The sequence below is a fragment of the Furipterus horrens genome, unplaced genomic scaffold (assembly GCF_987537825.1).
Source record: "Furipterus horrens unplaced genomic scaffold, mFurHor1.1.pri manual_scaffold_5, whole genome shotgun sequence".
NCBI classification, from domain to species: Eukaryota; Metazoa; Chordata; class Mammalia; order Chiroptera; family Furipteridae; genus Furipterus; species Furipterus horrens.
Window position 1 is genome coordinate 129,232,483 of NW_028327175.1, and position 27,666 is coordinate 129,260,148.

A 27,666-nucleotide genomic window follows, 5' to 3' on the forward strand; every position below is an offset into this window, starting at 1 on the left:
GCTAATTATCTCCGACTGGTCATAAGTTGGAGGCGAGGGCTGACTACTACAAGCTTTTACTGAATCTGCCTCAGAGTCCGATTGAAATGGCTGCAAGGCCACAGCCACCTGATTAAAGGCCGCCTATGTTTCGCCTGCTATAGGATGACCAGTCTGGTGTGCTCTTCTAAGAGCTTTACCAACTTGTTTCCACACCCTTAAATTTAACTGATTTCTTCTCTCTGGAGTAAATCAATAACAGTGTTTCTTGACCTGCAAGAATAAATCTGTTAAGGCACTCTTTTACTTGTACACCTGAACTTCTAAGTAAAGACTTTAAAAGCCTAATATATTCTTCCTTAACTGAAGGATTGTTCCCCATTACTCCGAAGCATTTTTCCGAAAAGTTTGCTTAGACCCGTGCGATTTCCTTTTCAGTCCTACCCGTCCCGGTTTTTACCTTCTGGACCGTGCTCGAGCGCCAGTTGTAGCGCGGGTTGTGATTTCGGACGCTGAAATAAATCCGGCAGGCAGGATTATTGGCCAGTAACGAACGGAGGGCTGTGGCTCGCTCAGACCATCAGTGGAGAGCGGGAAGCCTCATCCTCTTTTTATTAGGGTTTCAAAAGTTACTAAAAATAGAACGGGGGGGGTGTGACATTCCAGCCAACAACAGGAGAATTTTACAAGTGAAAGAATTCTTACAGTGTCATTAATAAGTAAAATACGGCCAGGGTAACTCCTGGTTTAGCTAGCACCTATCAAGGAAGCAAGGCAGATCCACTAATCCTCAAGGCCAGCTCCATATTAAGACTTCATTAACAAGGAAGCAGATGGAGTACACAACAGAACCTGTTTTACCCAGGATTCCATGACTCAGTGGCCTCGACAGCCTAAAGCTGAAGGCGGAGACGAGAGTTGCTCATCCTCTCCTGAGTCATGAGATGCCACCTGGGTGGAGGCGCATGAGAATGCCCCTACCCAGAGATCTGTCTTCCTGCAACAGAAAAAGCAATCCTTTGGAGTATAGATAGTAGAGCTTGGTGGAAAGAGTCATGTATTTTGGCTTTAGTTTTGATCTTGGATTGATTTCCTGGGTGTTCTTGTGCAAATTACCCTATCCTTTCTCAGTCTTAGGTTCCTCACCTGCATAATGGGACTTATAACCCTTATCCCTCTTTACCTAACAAAGATATTTTGGAGGGAAATGAATTTAGATACATGTGAATGTATCTCAGAAAAAAGATTCTGAAAAAATAAGATAGGAAGTTAAAAAAGCATACACTTACGAAAATCTGAATTTGCAAAACACATAGATTATAAGAGAATTGGTCACATTAGTCTACAAAACTAGGAAACTTTCCCAGGACATGGGAAATACATAAATCATAGAACCATTGCTTTATTTTATTTTTTTAATGTTTTTTATTGATTATATTGTTACAACAGTTCCAATTTTCTCCCCCTTGCTCCCCTCCACCCAGCACCCCCCTCCCCCAGCAATCCCCCCCAAGTCCATACCCCTGGTTCGTAAAAATTAACTATCCCCACCCTCTCAAATATTAGGACCCTTTGTAATCTTGTAAAGGACAAGGGGCGAAGGTCTCAAGCTCCTCTAGCTGCTTCAAGCTGGACATGGTCGTCATCCTACCTACCCTTGGGTCCAGAAAACCCTAATAAGAGTGGGGGTGTGGAGGGAAGGGTGGCCTTCCCACATGGGGAAGGATCGTGCAGACTCCAGGTCAGTTGGCTGTCTCTGGTCAACGGCGTGCTTGGTTTAACAGGCTGGTGTCCTTGTTGTGTTCTGGGGGCAACAGATTTGGTGAAAAGGGTTAAAAGACATCATTCAATCCATAACTACTAGATGACAAAAGGCAGGGATTAATTTTTCAATGTTCCATATTAGGAAAAAAAAAAAAAAAAAAAAAAGGGCTTCTTTGTAAGAAGGTGTGCTAAGCACATCTCACCTGTCCAAAACCCTTTTGCCCATTATACTGAGTTTGGGCTGAGGTAAATAGTTTAGGTTTTCTCCCTCTCAGACCTCTAGGCCTTTTCTGTCCAAGCCATTAGGATAGAAGAGAAACCCGTTTTAAAGTGAAGCCCACAGACCACCCCATTCTTCCCCAACCCAGGCATTTAGTTCAGCCAAACCGTTGAGTCTCAGGAGGCAGCGCTGCAGACAGGATTAAGTGAGGCTTATGCATACAGATAATCACTCAGGTAATGCGATCATAGGCTTATGTCCTTTGAAAACAAAAAACACGTGTTAATTTATGTAACATAACCCACAAACAAGTCTCTAAATCTGTAAGACTGTCTTATTGGGAAGACATCTAGTTGCAAGGCACTTGAAATTCTATTTGCCTGCAACTTGAATATCTTTGATGATATCACAGATATGGTTTAATTTTCAAGTGAAACCATATTTTAAATGAGAAGAAACTTTTAAGACGGTTAGTTGCCCTGTTTTATACTCTACTACTGATCATTGTGATTTTCCTTGAATAATAATTTTTCTCCCTAAGGTTACCCTCCTTGTCTTTAAAGGGACTACATTAAGTCCATTTTTAATTTATCCTGTTCATTTGCATAAACATAACAAGAGCAGCAAATGATCACTTATGATCTTTAGTTCTGCTTTGCTGGAACTTACCCAAGGAATATTTGGGGTGACCTTCAGTCTGTTCTTCAGGGCACAGAAGCTGAGCCACATTATCTGGCATTCATCCTTGCCTGTACACACCTGTTTTTTCCAAGTCTTTCTGGTTTTTCCTTGTGCCTTAAGGTCCCTTCTAGCCATCTTTCAGGAAAACAACCTTCGTTCCTTCCCTGGAAAGATTGCTGTGGACCGCACAACCAACCATGGTACCAGGCCTTTTATCTCACGGGCTTTTATTACCTTTGAAAGTCATTCCCAGTTCCTCAGGGCTTTTTGGTAACAATCTGAGCCCAAGTATGTTTTCTTTAGGCTTGACATTCCGGTAAAAGACTTGGTTAAAAAAAAAAAAAAAGGAACCTCTGTTGACAACTGGTCTTATTAGTTCTATGCAAAGAAACTTATGTCATTACTTACATGTTTAGAATGCCAAACTCTGGAGGGATCAAATAGGGAGAAAAATATACAACGTGAAGGAAAATCTTTGTCCTAATATTCACTGAACTGGCATTTCCATTCTTCATATTTTAATTTTTCCCCACTAAAAAAATTTTTTGTTTGTTTTTCCATTACAATTGTCTCACTTTTTTAGCTCTCTTGTTTCCCTGCACCCTGTCTCTCCCTTCCCCCACATTTAGTCCCAACTAAGTTGCCCCTGTCTGTGGGTCATTCATATATATATATATATTTTTTACTTGACCCTTCCCCTTACACCTTTCTTTTCCTCCCCCCCGCCCCCCTTGTTACTGTTAGTCTACTTCTTGTTTACATACCTCTGGTTCAATTTTGCTCATTTGTTTGTGTTGTTCATTAGTTTCCTGTAATAGGTGACAGCATAAGGTATTTTTCTTTTGTTGCCTGGCTTATTTCACTAAGCATAATTTTCTGTAGTTCCATCCATGTTGTTGCAAATGGTAGAAGTTCCTTCTTTCTTTCTGCTACATAGAATTCCATTGTGTAAATGTACCATAGTTTTTGACCCACTCATCTACAGATGGGCATTTAGGTTGTTTCCAGCACTTGGCTATTGTAAATAGTGCTGCTATGAACATTGGAGTGCATAGGTTCTTTTGAATTGGTGTTTCGGGATTTTTTGGATATAATCCTAGCAATGGAATTGCTGGTTCAAAAGGCAGTTCCATTTTTAGTTTTTTAAGGAAATTCCAAACTGTTTTCCACAGTGGCTGCACCAGTCTGCATTCCCACCAGCAATGCACCAGGGTTCCCGTTTCTCCGCATCCTCTCCAGCACAAGTTGTTTGTTGATTTGTTGATGATGGCCATTCTGACTGGTGTGAGGTGGTATCTCATTGTGGTTTTAATTTGCATCTCTCTGATGGCTAGTGATGTTGAGCATACTTTCATATGTCTATGGGCCCTCTGTATGTCTTCTTTGGAGAAGTGTTTGTTCAGGTCCTTTGCCCATTTTTTAATTGGGTTGTCTGTCTTCTTGGTGTTGAGTCGTATGAGTTCTTTATATATTTTGGAGATCAATCCCTTGTCTGAGATGTCATTGGCGAATATATTTTCCCATATGGTTGGTTTCCTTTGCATCTTGCTGATGTTTTCTTTAGCTGAGCAGAAACTTTTTAGTTTGATGTAGTCCCATTTGTTTATTCTTTCCTTTATTTCCCTTGCCTTAGGAGATATATCAGTGAAAATGTTGCTACGTGGGATATCTGAAATTTTCTTGCCTATTTTTTCCTCTAGGACTTTTATGGTATCACGGCTTACATTTAAGTCTTTGATCCATTTTGAGTTTATTCTGGTGTATGGTGTGAGCTGGTGGTCTAGTTTCATTTTTTTGCATGTCCCTGTCCAGTTCTCCCAACACCATTTGTTGAAGAGGCTCTTTTCACTCCATTTGATGTTCTTTCCCCCTTAGTCAAATATTAGTTGACCATATGAACCTGGGCTTATTTCTGGGCTCTCTATTCTGTTCCATTGATCTATATGTCTGTTTTTATGCCAGTACCAGACTGTTTTGATTACCTTGGCCTTGTAGTATAGATTGATATCAGGTATTGTGATTCCTCCTACTGTGTTCTGCCTCAAAATTGCTGTGGCTATTCGGGCTCTTTTTTGGTTCCATATAAATTTTTGAAGTATTTCTTCTAGGTCTGTGAAATATGTTGCTGATATTTTAATAGGGATTGCATTGAATTTATAAATTGCTTTGGGTAGCATGGACATTTTAATGATGTTGATTCTTCCCATCCATGAGCATGGTAGACGCTTCCATTTATTTGTATCTTCTTTAATTTCTTTCTTCAGTGTTATGTAGTTTTCTGTGTACAGGTCTTTTACCTCTTTGGTTAAGTTTATTCCTAGGTATTTTATTTTTCTTGTTGCTATGGTAAATAGGATTTTTCTTTCAGTTTCTATCTCTGAGTTTTTATTGTTGGTGTATAAAAATGCCTTCGATTTCTTGATATTGACTTTGTATCCTGCTATTTTGCCGAATTCACTTATTAGATTGAGTAGTTTTTTTGTGGAGTCTAAAGGATTTTCTATGTACACTATCATGTCATCTGCAAATAATGACAGTTTTACTTCCTCTTTTCCAATTTGGATGCCTTTTATTTCTCTTTCTTGTCTGATTGCTGTGGCTAGAACTTCCAAGACTATGTTGAATAGGAGTGGAGAGAGCGGACATCCTTGTCTTGTTCCTGATCTCAGGGTGAATGCTCTCATTTTTTGCCCATTGAGTATGATGTTGGCTTCAGGTTTCTCATATATGGCCTTTATTATGTTGAGGTATGCTCCCTCTATTCCCATTTTGCTGAGAGTTTTCATCATAAATGGGTGTTGTACTTTATCAAATGCTTTTTCCGCATCTATTGATATGATCGTGTGGTTTTTGTCTTTCATTTTGTTTATGTGGTGTATCACGTTTATTGATTTGCGAATATTAAAACATCCTTGCATCCCTGGGATGAATCCTACTTGATCGTGGTGTATGATCTTTCTAATGTGTTGCTGGATCCGGTTTGGCAATATTTTGTTGAGGATTTTAGCATCTATGTTCATCAGCGATATTGGTCTGTAGTTTTCTTTGTTGTGTCTTGACCTGTTTTTGGAATTAGGGTTATACTGGCTTCACAGAACGAGTTTGGGAGTCTTCCCTCTTCTTGTATCTTTTGGAATAGTCTGAGGAGGATAGGAGTTAGTTCTTTCCTAAATGTTTTGTAGAATTCACTTGTGAAGCCATCCGGTCCTGGGCTTTTGTGTGCTGGGAGTTTTTTGATTACTGCTTCAATTTTGCTAGCTGTTATTGGTCTATTCAGACTTTCTGCTTCTTCTTGATTCAGTTTGGGCAGACTGTACTTTTCCAGGAATCTGTCCATTTCCTCTAGGTTGTCAAATTTCTTGCCATACAGTTGTTCGTAATAATTTCTTATAATTCTTTGTATTTCTGTGGTATCAGTTGTGATTTCTCCTCTTTCATTTCTGTATTTATTTATTTGGGTCCTCTCTCTTTTTTTCTTGATGAGCCTGGCTAAAGGCTTGTCAATTTTGTTTATGTTTTCAAAGAACCAGCTCCTACTTTTGTTGATCTTTTCAATTGTTACTTTAGACTCTATGTCATTTAATTCTGCTCTGATCTTGATGATTTCCTTCCTTCTACTTGATCTAGGTTTTGCTTGTTGTTCTTCCTCTAGTTCTTGTAGCTGTAGGGTTAAATTTTTTATTAGAGATTCTTCTAGCTTTTTTAGGTAGGCTTGTATTGCTATGAACTTTCTTCTTAAGACTGCTTTCGCTGTATCCCATAGGTTTTGGGTTGTTGTGTGTTCATTATCATTGGTTTCCAGGAACTTTTTGATTTCTTCCTTGATGTCATTGTTAACCCATTCATTATTTAATAGCATGTTATTCATTCTCCATGAGTTTGAATGTTTTTGAGTTTTTCCCTTGAGGTTGATTTTCAATTTTAAGGCATTGTGATCTGAGAAGATGCTTGATATAATTTCAATTTTCTTGAATTTATTGAGGCTTGTTTTGTGTCCTACCATGTGGTCTATCTTTGAAAATGTTCCATGTGCACTTGAGAAATATGTATATTTTGCTTCTTTGGGGTGTAAACTTCTATATATATCGACTAAGTCCATTTGATCTAAAGTGTTGTTCAGTGCCTCAATATCTTTGGTGTTTCTTTGCTTTGAAGATCTGTCCATTGTTGACAATGGGGTGTTAAAGTCCCCTATGATGAGTGTGTTGCTGTCTATATCTTTCTTGGAGTCTTTCAAAATTTTCCTTACATATTTGGGTTCTCCTAAGTTGGGTGCATATATATTTATAAGGGTTATATCTTCTTGATGGATTTTTCCCTTAAGTATTATGAAATGCGCTTCTTTGTCTCTTTTTATGGACTTTGCTGTGAAATCTGTTTTGTCTGATATAAGTATTGCTACCTCGGCTTTTTTTTCATGTCCATTTGCTTGAAATACTTTTTTCCATCCCTTTACTTTCAGTCTGTGTAGATCTTTTGTTCTAAGGTGGGTCTCTTGTAGACAGAATATATGTGGGTCATTCTTTCTAATCCATTCAGCTACCCTATGTCTTTTAATTGGAGCATTTAATCCATTTACGTTTAAGATTATTATTGATAAGTACTTATTCATTGTCATTTTTCCCCTTTGTACTCGTGTTCTTCTCTGTCTCTCTCTGTTTCTTTATCTTCTTAGAGCAAACCCTTTAGCATCTCTTGCATTGCTGGTTTGGTGGAGATGTATTCTTTTAGTCTTCCTTTGTCTGAGAAACTCCTTATTTCGCCTTCCATTTTGAATGAGAGTCTTGCTGGGTAGAGTATTCTTGGTTGTAGGCCTTTGTATTTCATTGCTTGGAATATTTTTTGCCATTCCCTTCTGGCTTGTAGTGTTTCTGCTCAGAAATCTGAGGATAGCCTTATTGGAGCTCCCTTGTATGTTATTAGTTGTTTCTCTCTTGCTGCTTTTAGGATTCTCTCTTTGTCTTTGAATGTTGCCATTTTAATTATGATGTGTCTTGAGGTGGGCCTGTTGGGGTTCATTTTCATTGGGACCCTCTGTGCCTCCTGGATTTGCGTGACTCTTTCTCTCCTCATGTGAGGGAAGTTTTCTGTCATTAGTTTTTCAAAGAGGTTTTCTATCCCTTTCTCTTCTTCTTCTCCTTCTGGAATTCCAATGATACGGATATTGTTACGTTTCATGTTGTCCTGCAGCTGTCTTAGAACCTCTTCAGTCTTTTTCAGTCTTTTTTCATTTTGTTGCATTGTCTGGGAGTTTTTGTGTATGTTGTCCTCCAGCTCGCTGATCCGATCTTCTGCTTCCTCTAGCCTGCTTTTAATTCCTTCTACTGTGTTCTTCAATTCAGAGATTGTATTCTTCATTTCCTCCTGGCTCTTATTGATAGCTTCCATGTCCTTTTTGATGCTGGTATGATTCTCAGTAAGTTCCTTATAGTTCTTCTGGAGTTCACTGTAGTTTTTCTGGAGTTCTTTGTAGTTTCCGCTGATCTCATTTAGCTTCTCCATAATCCATGTTTTAAATTTCGTATCTGATATTTTGCTCCCCTCTATTTCATTTAGCACTCTTTCTGGGGATTCTACCTTTCCTTTTGATGGGGGGTTGTTTCTCTATCTCCTCATTTTTGTGATTCCTTTTGTTTGTTGGTGCTTCTTAGAATGATCTGTTCTTCCTGGATCTGCCTCTGGTAGCGTCAGATCATGTACCAGACTGGCCCTAGGCAGCCTGTTGGAGATTTCCAGGGATCTACTGCCTTTGTCTCTGTTCTTTAGTTGTTAGTATACTCAATCTGTGATCAGCCATCAGGCTTAAGGACCGTGGGTGTGACAACTTAATTCATGTAGGCAGGGCTTTTATTTCCCCTTAGTATGACACCACTTGGAGGGGGATGGTCTGTCTGCTGTACTGGGGCTGAGTCAGCACTGGCTGGTCCTGGGAGGGTGTTAGTGTAGCTTCCACTTACTCCTCCGCCCTCCTGGATCTCCGTCTGTGTTGTCCTTGATGATATTTCTTTAATCTGTCTGGTTGTATTTCAGCTACTTTTTGGTGGATCTTTTTCTCTGGTTAGTTGATTGAGAGTCACTCTGCCCACCTTGTCTTGAGATCTTTTGTGAAGGTGCTGCTAAAACATAATTACACAACCCAGGCAAGAAACCCACACCCTCCAATGTCTCCCCCAAATACAATCCCACTATAGGCTGCAAATGAGCCAGTGTTAATATACTTGTGGAGATACTGGGACTCTTATTTCATAGGAGAAACAGAAAGGAGTTGTTTTAAATGAAGGAAGGGTAATTTTTGAGCTGGAAGTTGATAGAGTATTAATATTAGCAATTGGGATCAAGGTTATGTAAGAGAGCAATTAACACTTACACTGTATGTTTGAAAAGGAGGGGAGGGTTACAGTGTGGAGTGAGAAAGTGGAAGTGTATAGTATTAGGATTATATAATCGTATATACTATATGATTAGTTTGGGAGGTAGGGTAGACACAACAAACATCTAGGTAGACAGACAGCCAGAAATTGAAAGAGAGGGCTGGGGAGGTTATAAGGTAGGAAATAGATTGAGAGAGAATTTTTTAAGGATAAAAATACAGAGTAGAAAATAGCAAGACAGGAAGGGAGAGAGGAAAGAGAGAGAGAAAGTAGAGAAGAGAAGGGTAGGAGAGAGAACAAAAGAAGAAGGGGAGGTAGAAGAGAGGGGACTGGATTAAAATTCTTTTTTAAATTATATATTATAAAAAAGATTAGGAGATTAAAACATGATATAAAGTTGCAAAATAGAGAGAAAAGGTGAATATAGAGAGAGAGGAATAGAAGATAGGAAAGCAAGAGGATTTGGGAGGAAAAGAGCTCAGAGGAGGGAAGGACATCAGGAGGAAGAGGAGATATTAGGGAGGGGAGGATTGAAATTGAAGAGTTGACAAAAGATAGGATGAAGGAGAGAAATACAAGAGGTAGGGAAAGAAGTGGGGGGATGGGGTAGAAAAAGAGAAGGGGTAAGAATGGGAGAGTAAAGGGAGAGGGGGATAGATTAGAATTATAATTTGAATATTAAGAGATTAGAATATAAAGTGGAATAGGGAGAGAGAGAGAATATGTATAGAGAGAGAAGGAAAATAAGGACAAGAGATGAAAGAAAAACGAATGTAGACTGAAGGGGGATAAAATAAAGAAATATAATAAAGTTGAAGGTTACTAGCGCAGAGAAAGGAGAGGGTGAGAAAGGGAGAGAACTTAAAATTATAAAATTAACTGAGAATAGGATGCAGGGGAGAATGCTAAGGGTAGAGAAGGGAGGGATGGGGAGGGGAGAAAATGAGTGAGAATAAGAAGGGACTGACGGTAGGGGTAGTTAGAGAGAGAGTGAGAGATAAAAGAATGAGGATTTTAACTCAATTCAACTTTTATGCACAGTCTCTGGGTATTTTTGGTTTGTTTGTTTTTTGGTTTTTCCTTGCTTCCTTCCTGAGTCTGCTCGTATTCAAAATTCCATGAGTTTCAAATCTTTTCTGGTTGGTTGGCTGGCTGTGGGAGGGTTCTGCTTGATTCTGGGATTGCTAGTCTTTTATTCGTGGGCCTACCACCGCTCTGCTGTGGGCTGCGTTTAGTTGTCCCCTCCTGAGGCAGCCTCAGCCCTCCTCAGGCTTGTCCAGCTACTCCTTCCCACTGTTGGTCCAGCCTGAGCCTGCCAGCAATCCCTGCCCTGCCTCCAGTCCTATCTCTATTCCCAGGCCACAGCTTCTGCTCTCTTCCCTGTCTATATGCCTGCGCACCCTATCTCTCTCCCTGTCTCAAGATCGTCCTTTTGTTCAGCAGGACTCTGGCACAGTCGGTCAAAGCACCGGGCCCAGTGGCACTTTCCTGCCCCGGGCCTCTCCCCTAGTCTGGAGCTCTGCAGTGGCTTTCCTGCGTGTGCTCTTCTCCTTGCCCCAAAACTTTCTCTATTCCGAGCTACAGCTTCTGCTGGCTTCCCTGTATATCGGCCTGCGCGCTCTATCTTTCTTCCCGCCACAGCACCGTCCCTTTGTTCTGTGGGATTCTAGTGTGGTCAGTCAGCGCAGCACTCTCCTACCCCGGGGCTCTCTGCCAGTCTGGAGCTCTGCAGCAGCCCTTCCCTGCGGGCCCCTCTCCCCGCCCTAAAACCGTCTCCCCTCCAGAACCTCCGCCTCCGCTCTCTTCCCTACTTACACGCCCTGCGCATCCTATTTCCCTCCTAGCCCCAGACCGGCCTTTGTTCTGTGGGATTCTAGCGCAACTAAAGAGCAAACACTGGTTTCAAGAACACAGTTCTGCCCCGGTCCAGAGTTCCTCAGCAGCTTTTCTGTGTTGCCGTTCTCCTTGCCCCAAAACTGCTCCTTTGTTCTGTAGGGCCCTAGCGCTAGAGCTGGGCGCGGCCGGGATGCCGAGCTTTCGGTCGGAGGTTGCAGCTGAGAATGTTTCTCTCTAGACTCAGATCACACAGTTTCTCCCAGTCCTGATTGTTCACTGTTCTCTCCCTCCTCTGGCTTTTTCGGCCAAATCCTCTCCCTAACTCCCTACAAGAATTCACTCCCGGCTAGTGAGCTCTCCGGCTTGATACTGCAAACGCACGGAGTCTCAGAATGACTCAGCCTGCAGTTTGTGATAAACCCCTCCACCCCCCTCCACGCTGCTCCCACAATCTCCTCCCCGTTCACATTATCAGATATTCACACTCACTCAGTCATTCCTCCCCGCCTTTGTTCCTCCTGGATTGTCTCCTTAACAGGAGCGAGCTGAGAACACTGTACCTACTCCGCAGCCATCTTCTCTCTCCCCCCAGACTGTTTTGATTACCGTGATCTTGTAGTATAGTTTGGTATCAGGTATTGTGATTCTGCCTACTGTGTTCTTCTTCCTTGCTATGGCTGTTCAGGGTCATTTTTGGTTCCATATAAATTTTTGAAGTATTTTTTCTGGGTCTGTAAAATATGCTGTAGGTACTTTAATAGGGATTGCATTGAACCTATGAATTGCTTTGGATAGTATGGACATTTTAATTATGTTTATTCTTCCCATCCATGACATGGCATATGCTTCCATTTATTTGTCTCTTCATTAATTTCTTTCTTCGGTGTTCTGTAGTTTTCTGAGTACAGGTCTTTTACCTTCGTGGTTAAGTTTATTTCTAGGTACTTTATTTTTCTTGTTGCTATAGTTAATGGGATTTTTTTTCTAGTTTCTATCTCTGATATTTTATTGTTGGTGTACAGAAATGCCTTTCTGAATATTGACTTTTTACCCTGCTATTTTGCCAAATTCACTTGCTAGGTCGAGTAGCTCTTTCATGGAGTCTATACGGTTTTCTATGTGCACTATCATGTTGTCTGAAAATAATGACAGTTTTACTTTCTCTTTTCCAATTTGGATGCCTTTTATTTCTCTTTCTTGTCTGATTGCTGTGGCTAGAGCTTCTAAGACTATTTTGAATCGGAGTGAGGAGAGTGGACATCCTTCTCTTGTTTCTGACCTTAGGGGGAATCCTTTCAGTTTTTGCCTATTGAGTATGATGTTGGCTTCAGATTTCTTGTATATGGCCTTTATTATGTTGAGGAATGCTCCCTCTATTCCCATTTTGCTGAGTGTTTTCATCATAAATGAGTGTTGTACTTTATCAAATGCCTTTAGAGCATCTATTGATATGATCATGTGATTTTTGTCTTTCATTTTGTTTATGTGGTGTATTTATTTTTTGATTTGCAAATATTAAATCATCCTTGCATCCCTGGGATGAACCCACTTGATCATGGTGTATGATCTTTTTAATGTGTTGCTGGATCCGGTTTGTCAATATTTTGTTGAGGATTCTAGCATCTATGTTCCTCAGCGATATTGGCCTGTAGTTTTCTTTCTTTGTTGTGTCTTGGCCTGGTTTTGTAATTAGAGTAATATTGGCTTCATAGAAAGAGTTTGGGAGTCTTCCCTCTTTTTGGATGTTTTGCAGTAGTCTGAGAAGGATAAGAGTTAGTTTGTTCCTAAGTGTTTTGTAAAATTGACTTGTGAAGGCATCCCGTCCAGGGCTTTTGTGTGTCAGGAATTTTATGATTACTGCTTCAATTTCACTAGTTCTGATTGGTCTGTTCAAGCTTTCTGCTTCTTCTTGATTCAGTTTTGGAAGATTATATGTTCCAGAAATTTCTCCATTTAATCTAGGTTGTCATATTTCTTGTGATACAGTTGTTCAGAATAATTTCTTACAGTCCTTTGTATTTCTGTGTTACTGGGTGTGATTTCTCCTTTTTCACTTCTGATATTATTTATTTGGGAACTCTCTCCTTTTTTCTTCATGAGCTTGGTTAAAGGCTTGTCAGTTTTATCTTTTCAGAGAAACTGCTCCTCATTTTATTTATCTTTTGAATTTTTTTTTTTAGTTTCTATGTCATTTATTTGTGCCCTAATCTTGATGATTTCCTTCCTTCTACTCACTCTGGGCTTTGTTTGTTGTTGTTCTCATTCTTGTAGCTGTGGGGTTAGATGTTTATTAGAGATTCTTCTGTCCTTTTAAGGTAGTCCCGTATTGCTATGGACTTTCTTCTCAGGACTGCTTTCGCTGTATCCCATAGATTTTGTGTTGTTGTGTGCTCATTATCATTTGTTTCCAGAAACTTTTTGATTTCTTGCTTGATGTCATTTTTAACTCATTTATTATTTAATAGCATGTTATTCATTTTCCATGAGTTTGAATGTTTTTGAGTTTTTTCTTTGAGGTTGATTTCTAGTTTCAGGGCATTGTGATCTGGGAAGATACTTGATATAATTTCAATTTCCTTGAATTTGTTGAGGCTTGTTTTGTGTCCTACCATGTGGTCTATCTTTGAAAATATTCCATGCGCATATGAAAAGAATGTATATTTTGCTTCTTTGGGGTGAAAAGTTTCATATATATCAATTAAATCCATTTGATCTAAAGTGTTGTTTAATGCCATGATATCCTTGGTGTTTCTTTGCTTTGAAGATCTGCCCATTGTTGACAGTGGGTTGTTAAGTTTTCCTATTATGAGTGTGTTGCTATTTATATCCTTTCTGAAGTGTTTCAAAATTTTCTTACATCTTTGGGTGCTCCTATGTTGGGTGCATATATGTTTACAAGGGTTATATCTTCTTGATGGATTTTTCTCTTAAGTATTATGAAATGTCCTTCTTTGTCTCTTTTTATGGGCTTTGCCTTGAAATCTATTTTGTCTGATATGAATATTGCTACCCCAACTTTTTTTTTTCATGTCCTTTTGCTTGAAATAAATTTTTTCCATCCTTTCACTTTCAGTCTGTGTAGATCTTTTGTTCCAAGTTGGGTCTCTTGTAGACAGCATATATGTGGGTCATGCTTTCTAATCCATTCAGCTACCCTATGTCTTTTGATTGGAGCATTTAATCTGTTTACATTTAAGGTTATTATTGATAGGTCCTTATTTATTACCATTTCTCCCCTTAGTCTCTCTCTGTTTTTTTACCTTCTTAAAGCAGACCCTTTAGCATCTCTTGCAATGCTGGTTTGGTGGAGATGTATTCTTTTAGCCTTCTTTTGTCTTGAAAGCTCCTTATTTAACCATCCAGTTTGAATGAGAGCCTTGCTGGGTAGGGTATTCTTGGTTGTACGCCTTTGTTTTTCATTGCTTTGAATATTTTTTGCCATTGCCTTCTGTATCGTAGTATATCTGCTGAGAAATATGATGATTGCTTTATTGGAGCTCCCTTGTATATTATTAGCTGTGTCTCTCTTGCTGCTTTTAGAATTCTCTCTTTGTCTTTGAATTTTGTCATTTTAATTATGATGTGTCTTGGAGTTGGCCTCTTTGGGTTCATTTTCATTGGGACCCTCTGTGCTTCCTGGACTTGCATGACTTTTTCTCTCCTCAAGTTAGGGAAGTTTTCTCTTATTAGTTTTTCAAACAGGTTTTCTATCTTCTCCTCTTCTCCTTCTGGTATTCCTATGATATGGATATTATTATGTTTCATGTTGCCCTGCAGCTGTCTTAAAACCTTTTAATTCTCTTTCAGTATTTTTTATTTTGTTACACTGTCTGGGATTTTTTTTGTACGTTGTTCTCCAGCTCACTGATCTGATTTTCTGCTTCCTCTAGGCTGCTTTTAACTAATTCTACTGTGTTCTTCAATTCAGATATTGTATTCTTCATTTCTTCCTGGCTGTTATTGATTGCTTTTATGTTTTTTTCATGCTGGCATAATTCTCAGTAGTTTTCCTGGAGTTCCTTATAGTTTCCCTGGAGTTCTTTGTAGTTTTCTTTGAGCTTGCTGAGTTCATTGAGCTTCTCTATAATCCATCTTTTGAATTCCATATCTGATAGTTTCCTCCCCTCTATTTCATTTAGCACTCTTTCTGGGGATTCTTCCTTTACTTTCGATGGGGAGTTGTTTCTCTGTCTCCCCGTTTTTGTGACTTTTCTTGTTTGTTGCTGCTTTTTAGATTGATCTGCACTTCCTAGATCTGGCCATGGTGGCATCAGATAGTGTACCAGTCTGGGCCTAAGCAGCCTGATGGGGACTATCGGAGATCTACTTCCTTTGTCTGTCCCCTTTAGTTGCTAATGTATTTAATCTGTGATCAGCTGTCAGGTTTAAGCACCAAGGGAGAGGCAGATGAATTCCTGTAGGTGGGGATTTTGCTTCCCCTAAGGCTGATGCCACTTGGAGGGGAATGGTCTACCTGCAGTACTGGGGATGAGTCAGCACTGGGATGCGGTAGGTTGCTCTCTCAGTCCTCTCCTCAAAACCACTACCCCAAATTGTCCCAAGTGTCTCTAGTCCCTTCTGCCCTTCCTCTGCTTGAGCCCAGGGTAAGTGGGGGCCAAAATATTTTCAGACATGATCCACTTAAGAGCTCTTTTTTTTTCATCTGTTTCTTTCAGGTAGCAAAAAACCCTGTGGCTTTTCACTTTTTACAGCTGGATGCTATTTTACTTTCTGCTCTGTTGCTGTAGTCTGGGAAGCCCAGCTGGGGGTCTAGACCCTGTCCTTCTCAGGGGGAACCGCTGGCTGCTGAGATGTTTCTCCGTCCCTTCGGCTGCCACCTATGGGAGCCCAGCCAGCCCTTTTACATCTCCGCACTTCCTACTGGTCACATTGTGATGAAGCAAACTTTTCTCCCTCTCTGTGATTATAAGACTTCTCTCCAGCTAGTGTTCAGTTGGTTAATCCAGATGATTTCTCCACAATTAAGTTGTAAGTCCAGATTGGTCCTGGGAGGAGGTTAGTGTAGGTTCCACTTACTCCTCTGTCATCTTGGATCTCTCACACCTAGCTTTTTTAATGTTAACATCTTACATAATCAAGGCACAATTATCAGAAAAAAGTAATTAAACTTGATATTATCTATTAACTACACTATAGACTTATTTGAATTTTACTAGTTTTTCCAAAAATGTCCTTTTTCTGTCTCAGAATTCAATTCAAGATGCTACATTGTATTTAATTATTGTATCTTCTTGGTCTCTTCCAATCTATTACAGTTCCTCTGCCTTTCCTTGTCATTTTATAAATACTGCCTAGTAATTTTATAGAATGTCTCTCAAATTTTCTGTCTCATGTTTTCTCATAATTATATGAGGTTATGCATTTTTAGTATCAATACCCTAGAAGTAATGATGAGTCTTCAGTGCATCATTAGGGGTACATGGTAAAGACTCTGGTCTAAATTAACTTTTGTCAGAACCACCTTTCTCCATAGTAAAGTTTCTACGCTTTTTCTTTGTATTTCATAAGTATCTGGGGGAAGATCATGTGAAACTATGCAAATATTTTATTTCTCCTCAAACTTTCACCCACTGATTTTAACATCATTGATTAATCTTGCCTACATATATACAGTTGTCAGATTTATAGAGACAAAAATTTGAATGGTGGTTGCCAGAAGGTGAGAGAGAGGATAATGGGGATTTAGTGTTTTAGAGGGACATAGTTTCAGTTTTGCAAAATGAAAAAGAGTTTTGGAGATGGATGACAGTGATGGTTGTACAATAATAGGAATGTATTTATTACTACTAAAGTGGATACTTAAATTGTTAGTGGTAAATTTTATGTTATGAGTATCTTACCACAATAAAAAAAAATAGAATCAAATGTATGTGGGTAAAGGATCTGGCATATGATGGCCACTCAGCCAATATCCATTCTTTTCCCAGGCCCCTTGCAGACAAAACCACCAGTTCACATAGTTTTTATCTGTTATATTCTACAGCTTTTCCTCAGGTTTCCTTTTCTTGCTTTTAGATGAAATCAGGGAAACAAAAGAAGATGAAAGTGAATTATCTGAAGGTCTGACCAGCCAACAGATATTTCTCTGGCTCCAAGGTCTGTTCCTCTTTGCCTTGGTGTGGACTGTGGCTGGCACCATCAACACAGACAGCAGAAAAAAATTTGATTTGTTTTTCCGCAACCTGATCATGGGCATGGATGATAATAACCCAAGGCCCAGAAGCATCAAACTCACCAGAAATAACATATTTCCAGAAAGAGGTAATTCAGCACTTTTTTTGTGTGGTCTTATTATAATTGTTTGGAACCTATGTTCCAAATCCCCCAAAAAATATGTGGACCAAGTAAGGCCTTTACAAAAGCCAGAAAAGATTTGTAGCTTGCCTGGGTGGTTTGCTTCTTCAAGTTGGTCCACGAATGCAGAGATGGGTGGTCCTTAGGGTGGGTCTTTTGGGGTATATTAAATAATCTAGAAAAATTGATGTAACTTTGTGTGTGTGTGCAAAATTACATATAATCTCCTTAGTCAAATAGGCCACAGGAAACAAAATGAGAACTACAGCCACTTTTGTTTTTCTTACTCCCATCTAGTCTTGTTCTATGTGTTTACATGAATCGTATCATGATGATTATGGTATTCATAGTCCTTTTAATTTTGTCACTGAAATATAATATGATATTGAAATGTTTACAATTTTGTTATATATAAGGTCTGTCCAGAAAGAATCCATCCATGTAATATAAAAAATAGAGACATTTATTGAAGAAGATACAAGATACAAGAAACATTGTACATAGGATAATTACACCTCAGTCCTCTTCAAAGTAGGTAACTTGGGACCTCCCACAGTTTTCCCAAAATCTCCTTCAGTGTTTAAAACATTCTGTAAAATTCTTCATTGGAATCTCCATCAGATGCTGTGTCATATTTTCCTTAATTTCATGGACAATCTGAAATCTCTTCCATTTTAAAGGTAATTTTAGTTTTGGGAAAAACCAGAAGTCACAGGGCACTAAATCTGGGCTGTAGAGGGACTGAGTCACCTGGGTGATTTGATGTTTTGCCAGAAAACTCTGCATGAGCAGTCATGTCATCATGATAAGGCATCCAACCACAAGTTGCCAGGGCTACAGCCATTTTTGTCATATTGCATCTTTCCACTGATGAAGAACATTGAGGTAGTACTCCTAATTAATTGTTTGGCCCAGAGGGACTTACTCATGATGGAAAACAGTTTCCCAATCAATAAAAACACAGTTAACTGGTCCTGATCTTTCTGCGACTTTGCTGCACCTTCTTTGGGTGTTGAGAACCAGACAACTTCCATTGAGAATACGGGGTCTTTCATTTTTGGATCATAGATGTAGACCCACCATTCATCTCTGGTTATGACCTTGTTGAGGAAATCTGGTTCACTGATAATCAAGTCATTAGCAACTGCAGCACAATGTTTCTTCTGCTTTGGTAGCAGAAGCTGTGGAATGAATTTTTCTATGAGAGGTTTCATGCCAAGATCCTGCATCAAAATCTTGGACACAATAGTTTTTGGAATCCCCAGATCAGCTTCTAGTTCTTGCACTGTCAGTCACTGATATTTGTTGATTGCAGCCCATACACATTCAACATTCCCAGGTGTTCTCCTTGTTGCAGGCCTTCCAGAACATGTATCATTTTCAACAGATTCTTGACCATCTTTGAAGCATTTGTGCCACACTTTTATTTGTGCTTCACTCATTGCATTGTCCCCAAAATCTTTCTGAATCACCTGAATAGTTTCCACAGAGGAATGTTTAAGCTTAATGCAAAATTTGATACAGAACTCTCCCAGCACCAGACCAGATCACACAGCTCATGGTTCCAGTGCCAGGGAAATAAAGCCTGATTGTTTCTGACTGTGAAAACCAGTGGGGGGTGAGGTGAAAGAAGAAACTGTCAGTCTCTTAGCAGAATACACTTGTTTAAGGGGCCCCCCATGGTCTTAGAATGTCCACAGACCTACCCACTCCAGGAATGATGGCCAAGGCAACAGCTAGAGGGGTGCCAGTCTCATACAAGAAGTGATAGAAGTGCCTGGAAAAGAAGTGAGTGCTGAGTAAGCAGCATTGTTCCCTTTCACACCCCTCCCCAACCAAAATGGTGAAATGGGTCATCCTGTACTGATGAATACCTAAGGCTCCACCACTTAAAACATAACAAGTGCAACAGCTCTATATAAGACACAGATGCAAACAAACATGGGAGCCTGTCAAAATGAGGCCCAAAAAGAGGGAACAGATAAAGGTTTCAGTGATAGAACTAAGCAACAAGGAGGTAGACAACCTAACAGATGAAGAGTTCAAAACACTGGTGTGAAAGATGCTCACAGATTTGACAGATATGCTTGAATATAGCAAATGCATAAAGGAAGAAGTGAAGGCTATACTAAATGAAACAGAGAAATCCATGCAAAACCAATGGTGAAGTGGAGGAAACCGGGGTTCAAATGAATGATTTGGAAATATGGGGGAAAAAAAGATAACCATTACAGAATGAGGAAACAAGAATTGAAAAAAATGAGGAGAGGCTTAGGAACCTCGGGGACAACTTTAAACATGCCAACATCCAAATCATAGGGGTGCCAGAAGGAAAAGAGGAAGAGCAAGAAATGGAAAGCTCATGTGAAAAAATAATGAAGGAAAACTTCCCAAATTTGGTGAAAGAAATAAACATAAAAGTCCAGGAAGCACAAAGAGTTCCAAACAAGGTAGACCAAAAGAGGACCACACCAAGGCACATCATAATTAAAATGCCAAAAGTTCAAGATAGAGAATCTTAAAAGCAGCAAGAGAAAAGCAGAGAGTTACCTACAAAGGGGTGCCTGTAAGACAATCAGCTGACTTCTTAAAATAAACCTTGCAGGCAAGAAGGGACTGGCAAGAAGTGTGATGAAAAGCAAGGACCTACAACCAAGATTACTTTATCCAGCAAAGCTATCATTTGGAATGGAAGGACAGATAAAGTGCTTCCCAGACAATGTAAAGCTAAAGGAGTTCCTCATCACCAAGCCATTATTATATGAAATGTTCAAGGGGCTTATTTAAGAAAAAGAAGATCAAAACTATGAACATTAAAATGACAACAAACTCACAAATATCAACAACTGAATCTAAAAATAAAAACAAAATCCAGCTAAGCAAACCAGAATAGGAACAGAATCATATATGGGGACTATTTGGAGGGTTATCTGCTGGGAAGGGGAAGGGGGAGAAATGGGGAAATGGTGCAGGGATTAAGCATAATTGGCTGGTACAAAATAGACAGGGGGAAGTTAAGAATAATATAGGGAAGGGTGAAGCCAAAGAGAGTTCTATGCATGACCCATGGACATGAACTAAGAGGGATGGGATTGCTAGAGGGTAGGGGGGATACTGGGCAGAGGGGAGCAGAGGGAAAAGAAATTGGGACAACTGTAACAGCATAATCAATAAAATATACTTTTAAAAAAGGAAGAAAAAATTGATACGAATTTGTTACCCTACTTGCTCAGTCATTCTGAATGCCATAGCCTCACAGTACACATGCTCACTCAATGGTATCCACCCCCACCACCCCCCACTGACTAGTACAGTGAAGTCCTCATTGTTCATGCATGTGCATTCCAGTCCACTCTCCTTGGCTGCCAGGTTACATTGGTGTTGCACAAAAAATTCTTGTAATTATAACAATGGCTGGAATTTTTCTGGATAGACCTCGTATATCATCTTCAAAAGGATCACTTGAATTATCTATTAATATTCTCTTATATGTATGACATCACTTACTATTTATTGAAAATATTTTCTTTTAAGTAGCTTTTACTGTTTCTTTCTTACCACCAAACTAATATATTACACAAAATTTAGAAAATATAGAGAAAGGAATAGGAGAAAACAAATATCAATGGTATTCCCACTATCTGGAAATATCCCTTTATATTTTTTCAAGTTTCTTATTATATATTTCTATAATAAAAGGAGGATTATAGTATAAATATTTCCAAATGGTTTTACTTCTTGTGATTATAAAATATAGGAAGTGCAATGAGGAAACTTCCTGGGGTAATGTTGTATTTATTAAGAGAGATTTGGGTTACACAAATATTTGCTTTTGTCAAAACTCAGTGATGCACATTCTTTCCTCAGCACACCTGACACACTTCATGTGATACGTGATCATCGGTCAGAGGAAATTAATGGAGGCCTTGGTCCAATCCATTAGTTAGATAGTATTATGTGCATTCTTTTTTCCCCTTTATTGAGAGGGAAGGAAATTTTATTTTTATTTCTATTTTTTATTGTGGTAAAAATATGTATCTTAAAACTTACCATTTTAACCATTTTAAATGTATGATTCAGTGGTATTAAATATATTGACATTGTTGTACAGCTATCACCACCATTCATCTGCCTAACATTTTTTATATTCCCAGGCTGAAACTCCACACTCCTTTTTGTTTTTGTTTTTTTTACAAGTTTCAAAATAAAATTTTCTTTTCTTTTTTTTTTTTTTTTTGGTTTTTCAATTACAGTTGTCCCATTTTTCCCCCATTTATCTCCCCCAACCAGCCCACCCCCCCTCCCACAACCATATCCCTCCCCACTGTCCATATCCATGAGTCATTTATACACGTTCCTTGACTAAACCCCACCCTTACTTAACCCCCTTCTCTCCCCCCCAATGACTGCTATTCTGCTCTTTGTTCTATTTAGTTCTTTTGTTTGTGTTGTTCTTTAGTTTCCTGTATTAGGTGATATCATATGGTATTTTCCTTTCTTTGCCTGGCTTATTTCACTAAGCATAATTCTCTCTAGTTCCATCCATGTTTTTGCAAATGGCAAGAGTTCCTTCTTTCTATCCGCTACATAGTATTCCATTGTGTAAATGTACCACAGTTTTTTGATCCACTCATCTACAGATGGGCACTTAGGTTGTTTCCAGCACTTAACTATTGTAAACAGTGCTGCAATGAACATGGGGTGCATAAGTTCTTTTGAATTGGTGTTTCAAGATTCTTCGGGTATAATCCTAGTAGTGGAATCACTGGTTCAAAAGGCAGTCCCATTTTTAATTTTTTGAGGTAATTCCATACTATTTTCCATAGTGGCTGTACCAGTCTCCGTTCCCACCAACAGTGCAGTAGGGTTCCCGTTTCTCCACATCCTCACCAGCACTTGTTTGTTGATTTGTTGATGATGGCCATTCTGACTAGTGTGAAATGGTATCTCATTGTGGTTTTTATTTGCATCTCCCTGATGGCTAATGATGTTTAGCATTCTTTCATGTGTCTATGGACCTTCTGTATGTCCTCTTTGGAGAAGTGTTTGTTCAGGTCCTTTGCCCATTTTTTAATTGGGTTGTTTGTTTTCTTGATGTTGAGTCGTATTAGCTCTTTATATATTTTGGAGATCAGTCCCCTGTCTGTGATGTCATTGGCAAATATGTTTTCCTATGTGGTTGGTTTCCTTTTCATCTTGATGATGTTTTCTTTTGCTGAGCAGAAACTCTTTAGTTTGATGTAATCCCGTTTGTTAATTTTTTCCTTTATTTCTCTTGCTTTAGGAGATGTATCCGTGAAGAAATTGTTATGTGAGATATCTGAAATTTTCTTGCCTATGTTTTCCTCTAGGACTTTTATGGTGTCATGGCATACACTTAAGTCTTTGATCCAACTTGAGTTTATTCTCGTATGTGGTGTAAGTTGGTGGTCTAGTTCATTTTTTTGCAAGTCCCTATCCACTTCTCACAGCACCATTTGTTAAAGAGGCTCTTCTCACTCCATTTTATGTTCCTTCCTCCTTTATCAAATATTAGTTGACCATAGAGGCCTGGGTTTATTTCTGGACTCTCTATTCTGTTCCACTGATCTATATGTCTGTTCTTATGCCAGTACCAGACTGTTGATACAGTAGCTTTGTAGTATTGTTTGATATCTGGTGTTGTGATTCCTCCTGCTGTGTTCTTCTGTCTCAAGATTGCTTTTGCTATTCGGGGTCTTTTTTGGTTCCATATGAATTTATGGAGTATTTGTTCTAGGTCTGTGAAATATGTCATTGGTATTTTAATAGGGATTGCATTGAATCTGTAAATTGCTTTGGGTAGTATGGCCATTTTGATGATGTTCATTCTTCTCATCCAAGAACATGTTACTTGCTTCCATTTATTTGTATCTTCCTTAATTTCTTTCTTCAATGTTATGTAATTTTCAGAGTACGGGTCTTTTATCTCTTTGGTTAAGTTTAGTCCTAGGTACTTTATTTTTCTTGTTGTTATAGTAAATAGTATTTTCTTTTTTGTCTCTGTCTCTGATATTTTATTGTTGGTGTACAGAAATGCCTTAGATTTCTGCATATTTATTTTGTACCCTGCTATTTTGCCGAATTCACTTATTATATTGAGTAGTCTTTCAGTGGAGTTTATAGGATTTTCTAGGTATACTATCATGTCATCTGCATATAATGATAGTTTTACTTCTTCTTTCCCAATTTGGATGCCTTTTATTTCTTTCTCTTGTGTGATTGCTGTGGCTAGGGCTTCCAACACTATATTGAATAGGAGTGGAGAGAGTGGACAGCCTTGTCTAGTTCCTGAATTCAGGGGGAATGCTTTTAGTTTTCGTCCATTGAATATGATGTTGGCCTCAGGCTTCTCATATATAGCCTTGATTATGTTAAGGTATGCTCCCTCTATTCCCATTTTGCTGAGTGTTTTCATCATAAATGGGTGTTGTACTTTATCAAATGCTTTTTCTGCATCTATTGATATGACCATGTTATTTTTGTCTTTCATTTTGTTTAGGTGATGTATTATATTTATTGATTTGCGAATATTCAACCATCCTCGCATCCCTGGGATGAATCCCACTTGATCGTGACATATGATCTTTTTGATGTATTGCTGGACCCTGTTTGCCAATATTTTATTGAGGATTTTAGCATCTATGTTCATCAGTGATATTGGCCTGTAGTTTTCTTTCTTTGTTGTGTCTTGACCTGGTTTTGGGATTAGGATAATACTGGCTTAATAGAAAGAGTTTGATTTTGTCTTCTTCTTGGATTTTTTGGAATAGTTTGAGAAGAATAGGAGTTAGTTCTTCCCTAAATGTTTTGTAAAATTCACCTGTGAAGCCTTCTGGTCCAAGGATTTTGTGTGCCAGGAGTTTTTTTGATTACTACTTCAATTTCACTAGGTGTGATCTGTTTTGGAAGAGTGTATGTTTCTAGGAAGTTATCCATTTCATCCAGGTTTTCCAAATTTTTGGCATATAGTTCATAATATTTTCTTACAATGCATTGTATTTTTTTGGTGTCAGTTGTTTTTTCTCCTCTTTCATTTCTGATATTATTTGTTTAGAATCTCTCTCTCTCTCTCTCTCTCTCTCTCTCTCTCTCTCTCTCTCTCTCTCTCTCTCTCTCTCTCTCTCTCTTTTGATAAGTCTGTGTAAAGATTTATCAATCTTGTTTATCTTCCCAAAGAACCAGATCTTGGATTAGTTGATCTTTTGTATCGCATTCTTTAGACTCTATTTTGTTTATTTCTAATCTGACTTTTATTATTTCCTTCCTTCTACTCATTTTTGGCTTTGTTTGTTGTTCATTTTCAATTTACCTTAAGTGTAAAGTCAGATTGTTTTTCTGAGCTTTTGTTTGTTTCTTGACATAGGTTTGTAATGCTATGAATTTAATTCTCAGGATTACTTTTTCTGTGTACCACAGATTTTTGGATGCTGTGTTCTCATTTTCATTTGTTTTAACGTTTTTTAAATTTCTTGATCTCATTGTTTAATAACATGTTTTATAGCTTCCACATCCTTGTGTGTTTTTCAGTTTTCTTCTTGTGATTGATTTTTAGTTTCATATCATCATGATTCTATGATATGATGCTTGATATGATGTCAATCATCTTAAATTTACTGAGACTTTTTTGTGTCCTAACATGTGATCTGTACTAGAAAACATTCCATGTGCACTTGAAATGTATGCATGTTCTGCTGCTTTGGGATGAAATGCTCTGTAGATATCAATTAAATCCATTTGATGTAGTTTATTGTTTAAGGTTGCTGTCTCCTTTTTTATTTTCTTTGTGGAAGATCTACCCATTGAAGTAAATAAGATGTTAAAATCCCCAACTATGACTGTATGTCTGTCAGCTCCCCTTTATGTCAATCAAGATTTGCTTTATATATTTAGGTGCTCCTATGTTGGATGCATTTACTAAGGTAAATTCTCTTTTTGGATTGTTCCTTTTATCACTATGTAGTATCATTCTTAGTCTCTCACTATAGCCTTGGTCTTAAAGTCTATTTTGTCAGATATAAGTATTGCTACCTCAGCTTTTTTTAATTTTCAATTTGCATGAATTTTCTTTTTCCATCCCTTTACTTTTAGTCTCTGTGTATTTTCCAATATAAGGTCTGCACACACCATGCTAAGTGTTCAGCAATTTTTGACAAAGAATGGCATGGCCCTTGTGTCCTACCCTCTCTATTCACCCCATCTCATGCTGAGTGATTTTTTTGTTTATTTCCCTTGATGTAAACAGTCCTTAAAAGGAAACATTTTGCTAATGTGGAAGAGGTGAAACAAAATATGGCAGAAGCACTAAAAGGCATCAAAATTGATGAGTTCAAAACTGTTTTGAGCAGTGGAAAAAATGTCTCAATAGATATATTGTATCAAATGGAGAGTACTTCTAAGATGACTGAAGTTTAAATATGTAAGAATAAATGCACAATTTGTTATAAATAAATTCTACTTTATTTTTGGATCCCTTCTCACATATGAGTGTTATTTTCTTATTTGTTCAACTACGCTATGTCTTTTGATAGGAGCATTTAATTCATTTATACTTAAAGTGATAATTGATAGGTTACTTATTGCCATTTTATTTTTACCTATTGTCCTCTGTTTCTTTTTCTTTTTCTTCTTCTTTATCTTCTTCTTAAAGCAAGCCCTAACATTTGTTGCAGTACTGGTTTGGTGTTAACAAATGCCTTTAGCTTTTTCTTGTCTGGAAGTTCTTTACTTCTTTAATTTTATTTTTTAATACATATGTTATTGATTATGTTATTACAGTTGTCCCAGTTTTTACCTCTTTGCGCCCTTTCAATACATCCCATTCCCTCTGGCTACATCCCCCATTACTTCATGTCCATGAGTCATGCATATAAGTTCTTTGGCTACTCCATTTCTTATACTGTTTTAATATCCCCCTGTCTATTCTGTATGTACCAATTTTTACTTCTAAATCCCTTCAACTTTTCCCTCATTCTCTGCCTTCTAACTCCCAACTGATAACCGCCCCCCAATGATCTCCATATATATGATCCTGTTTCTGTTCTGCATGTTTGCCTAGATTGTTTTTTAGATTCAGTTGTTGATAGTTGTGTATTTACTGCCATTTTAATGTTCATAATTTTGATCTTCTTCTTTTTCTTAAATAATTCCCTTTAACATTCCATGTAATGATGGCTTGGTGGTGATGAACTCCTTTAGCTTTACCTTTCTGGAAAGCACTTTATCTGCCCTTGTATTTTATTTTTTGTTTTTATTTTTCTTTAAGTTATTCTTATAAAAATAACATAGTTTATTTTAAATGTTCTTGAAACAACAGTGTAAATAAGGAAGAAATTAGCAAAATATATTGCATATGTTTCTATCTCTTTAAACAAATATTGTGCACCTAATGCAAATACATTTCATTTGTTTTCTTTGCAGGAATCATTGTTATTGTCGTTTTGTTGGTCACAGTTACTATCAGCTATAGGAACAATTCAGAATCCTAAAACTATGGGTTTCAGCTCCTGCTAATCCTAATTATTAGTGGCTGTTTCATAGGCTTGAGGGAATGAGGGGGAATGGGAGCACATAGTACTGGATGCTAACTTGACAGTTTTTTTTTTTAAGTCAACCATTCAGGCTACAAAGGAAAAACCACAAAGACTGAAAATGAAGCTAAGGTCTTATAGTTGGAAACCTGGTTCCAGCTTGTTATTGATACTATGTTACAATAGATAGGATGTTTATTTTCTTTGATCCTCAATGTTCCAATCTAAAAATTACAGTGCCCATCAGTAGTTGAGTGGGTCAAAAAACTGTGGTAAATTTACACAATGGAATACTATGCAGCAGAAAGAAAGAAGGAACTTCTATCATTTGTGATAAAATGAATGGAACTAGAGAGAATTATGCTTAGCAAAATAAGCCAAGCAACCAAAGAAAAATACCATATGATATCATCTAATACAGAAAATTAATGAACAACACAAACAAACTAGCAAAATTGAACCAGAGGTATGTAAACAAGGAATAGACTAATAATTACTGGGGTGGGGGTGAAAGGAGTGTAAGTAGGGGAAGTGTTTGTAAAGGAACTAGTATAAATAACCCATGGACATGGACAACGAAGTGAGGATTGACTGTGGGGGAAGGGGTGGGCTGGGTGGGGGGAGCAATGGAGGAAAAAGTGGGACAACTGTAATAGAAAAACAAGTCAATTTAAAAAATTTTTTCTAAAGAATCAATCTTAAGGAAATCCTAAACCCAATCCTGTCCTTCCATTTTAAATGATAGCTTTGCTGGATAGAGTAATCTAGGTTGCAGATACTTGCTTTCATCACTCTGAACACATCTTACCAGTTTCTTCTTGCCTGCAAAGTTTCTTTTGAGAAATCAACTAACAGTCTTATGGGAATTCTTTTGTAGGTAATTATCTACTTTTTCTTCCTGCTTTTAAGATTCTCTTTTTATCTTTAAACTTTGGCATTTTAATTATGATGT

General features: G+C 38.2%; 1 protein-coding gene across 1 annotated transcript in view; it reads left to right on the top strand.

Moving 5' to 3' along the window:
- DNAH3 (dynein axonemal heavy chain 3) overlaps window positions 1-27,666 on the top strand; it is a 286,172-nt gene that overhangs the window by 187,536 nt on the left and 70,970 nt on the right. Inside the window, 1 exon segment of the mRNA XM_090277784.1 lies at window positions 16,888-17,133. Coding sequence (XP_090133910.1) covers window positions 16,888-17,133 — 246 coding nt within the window.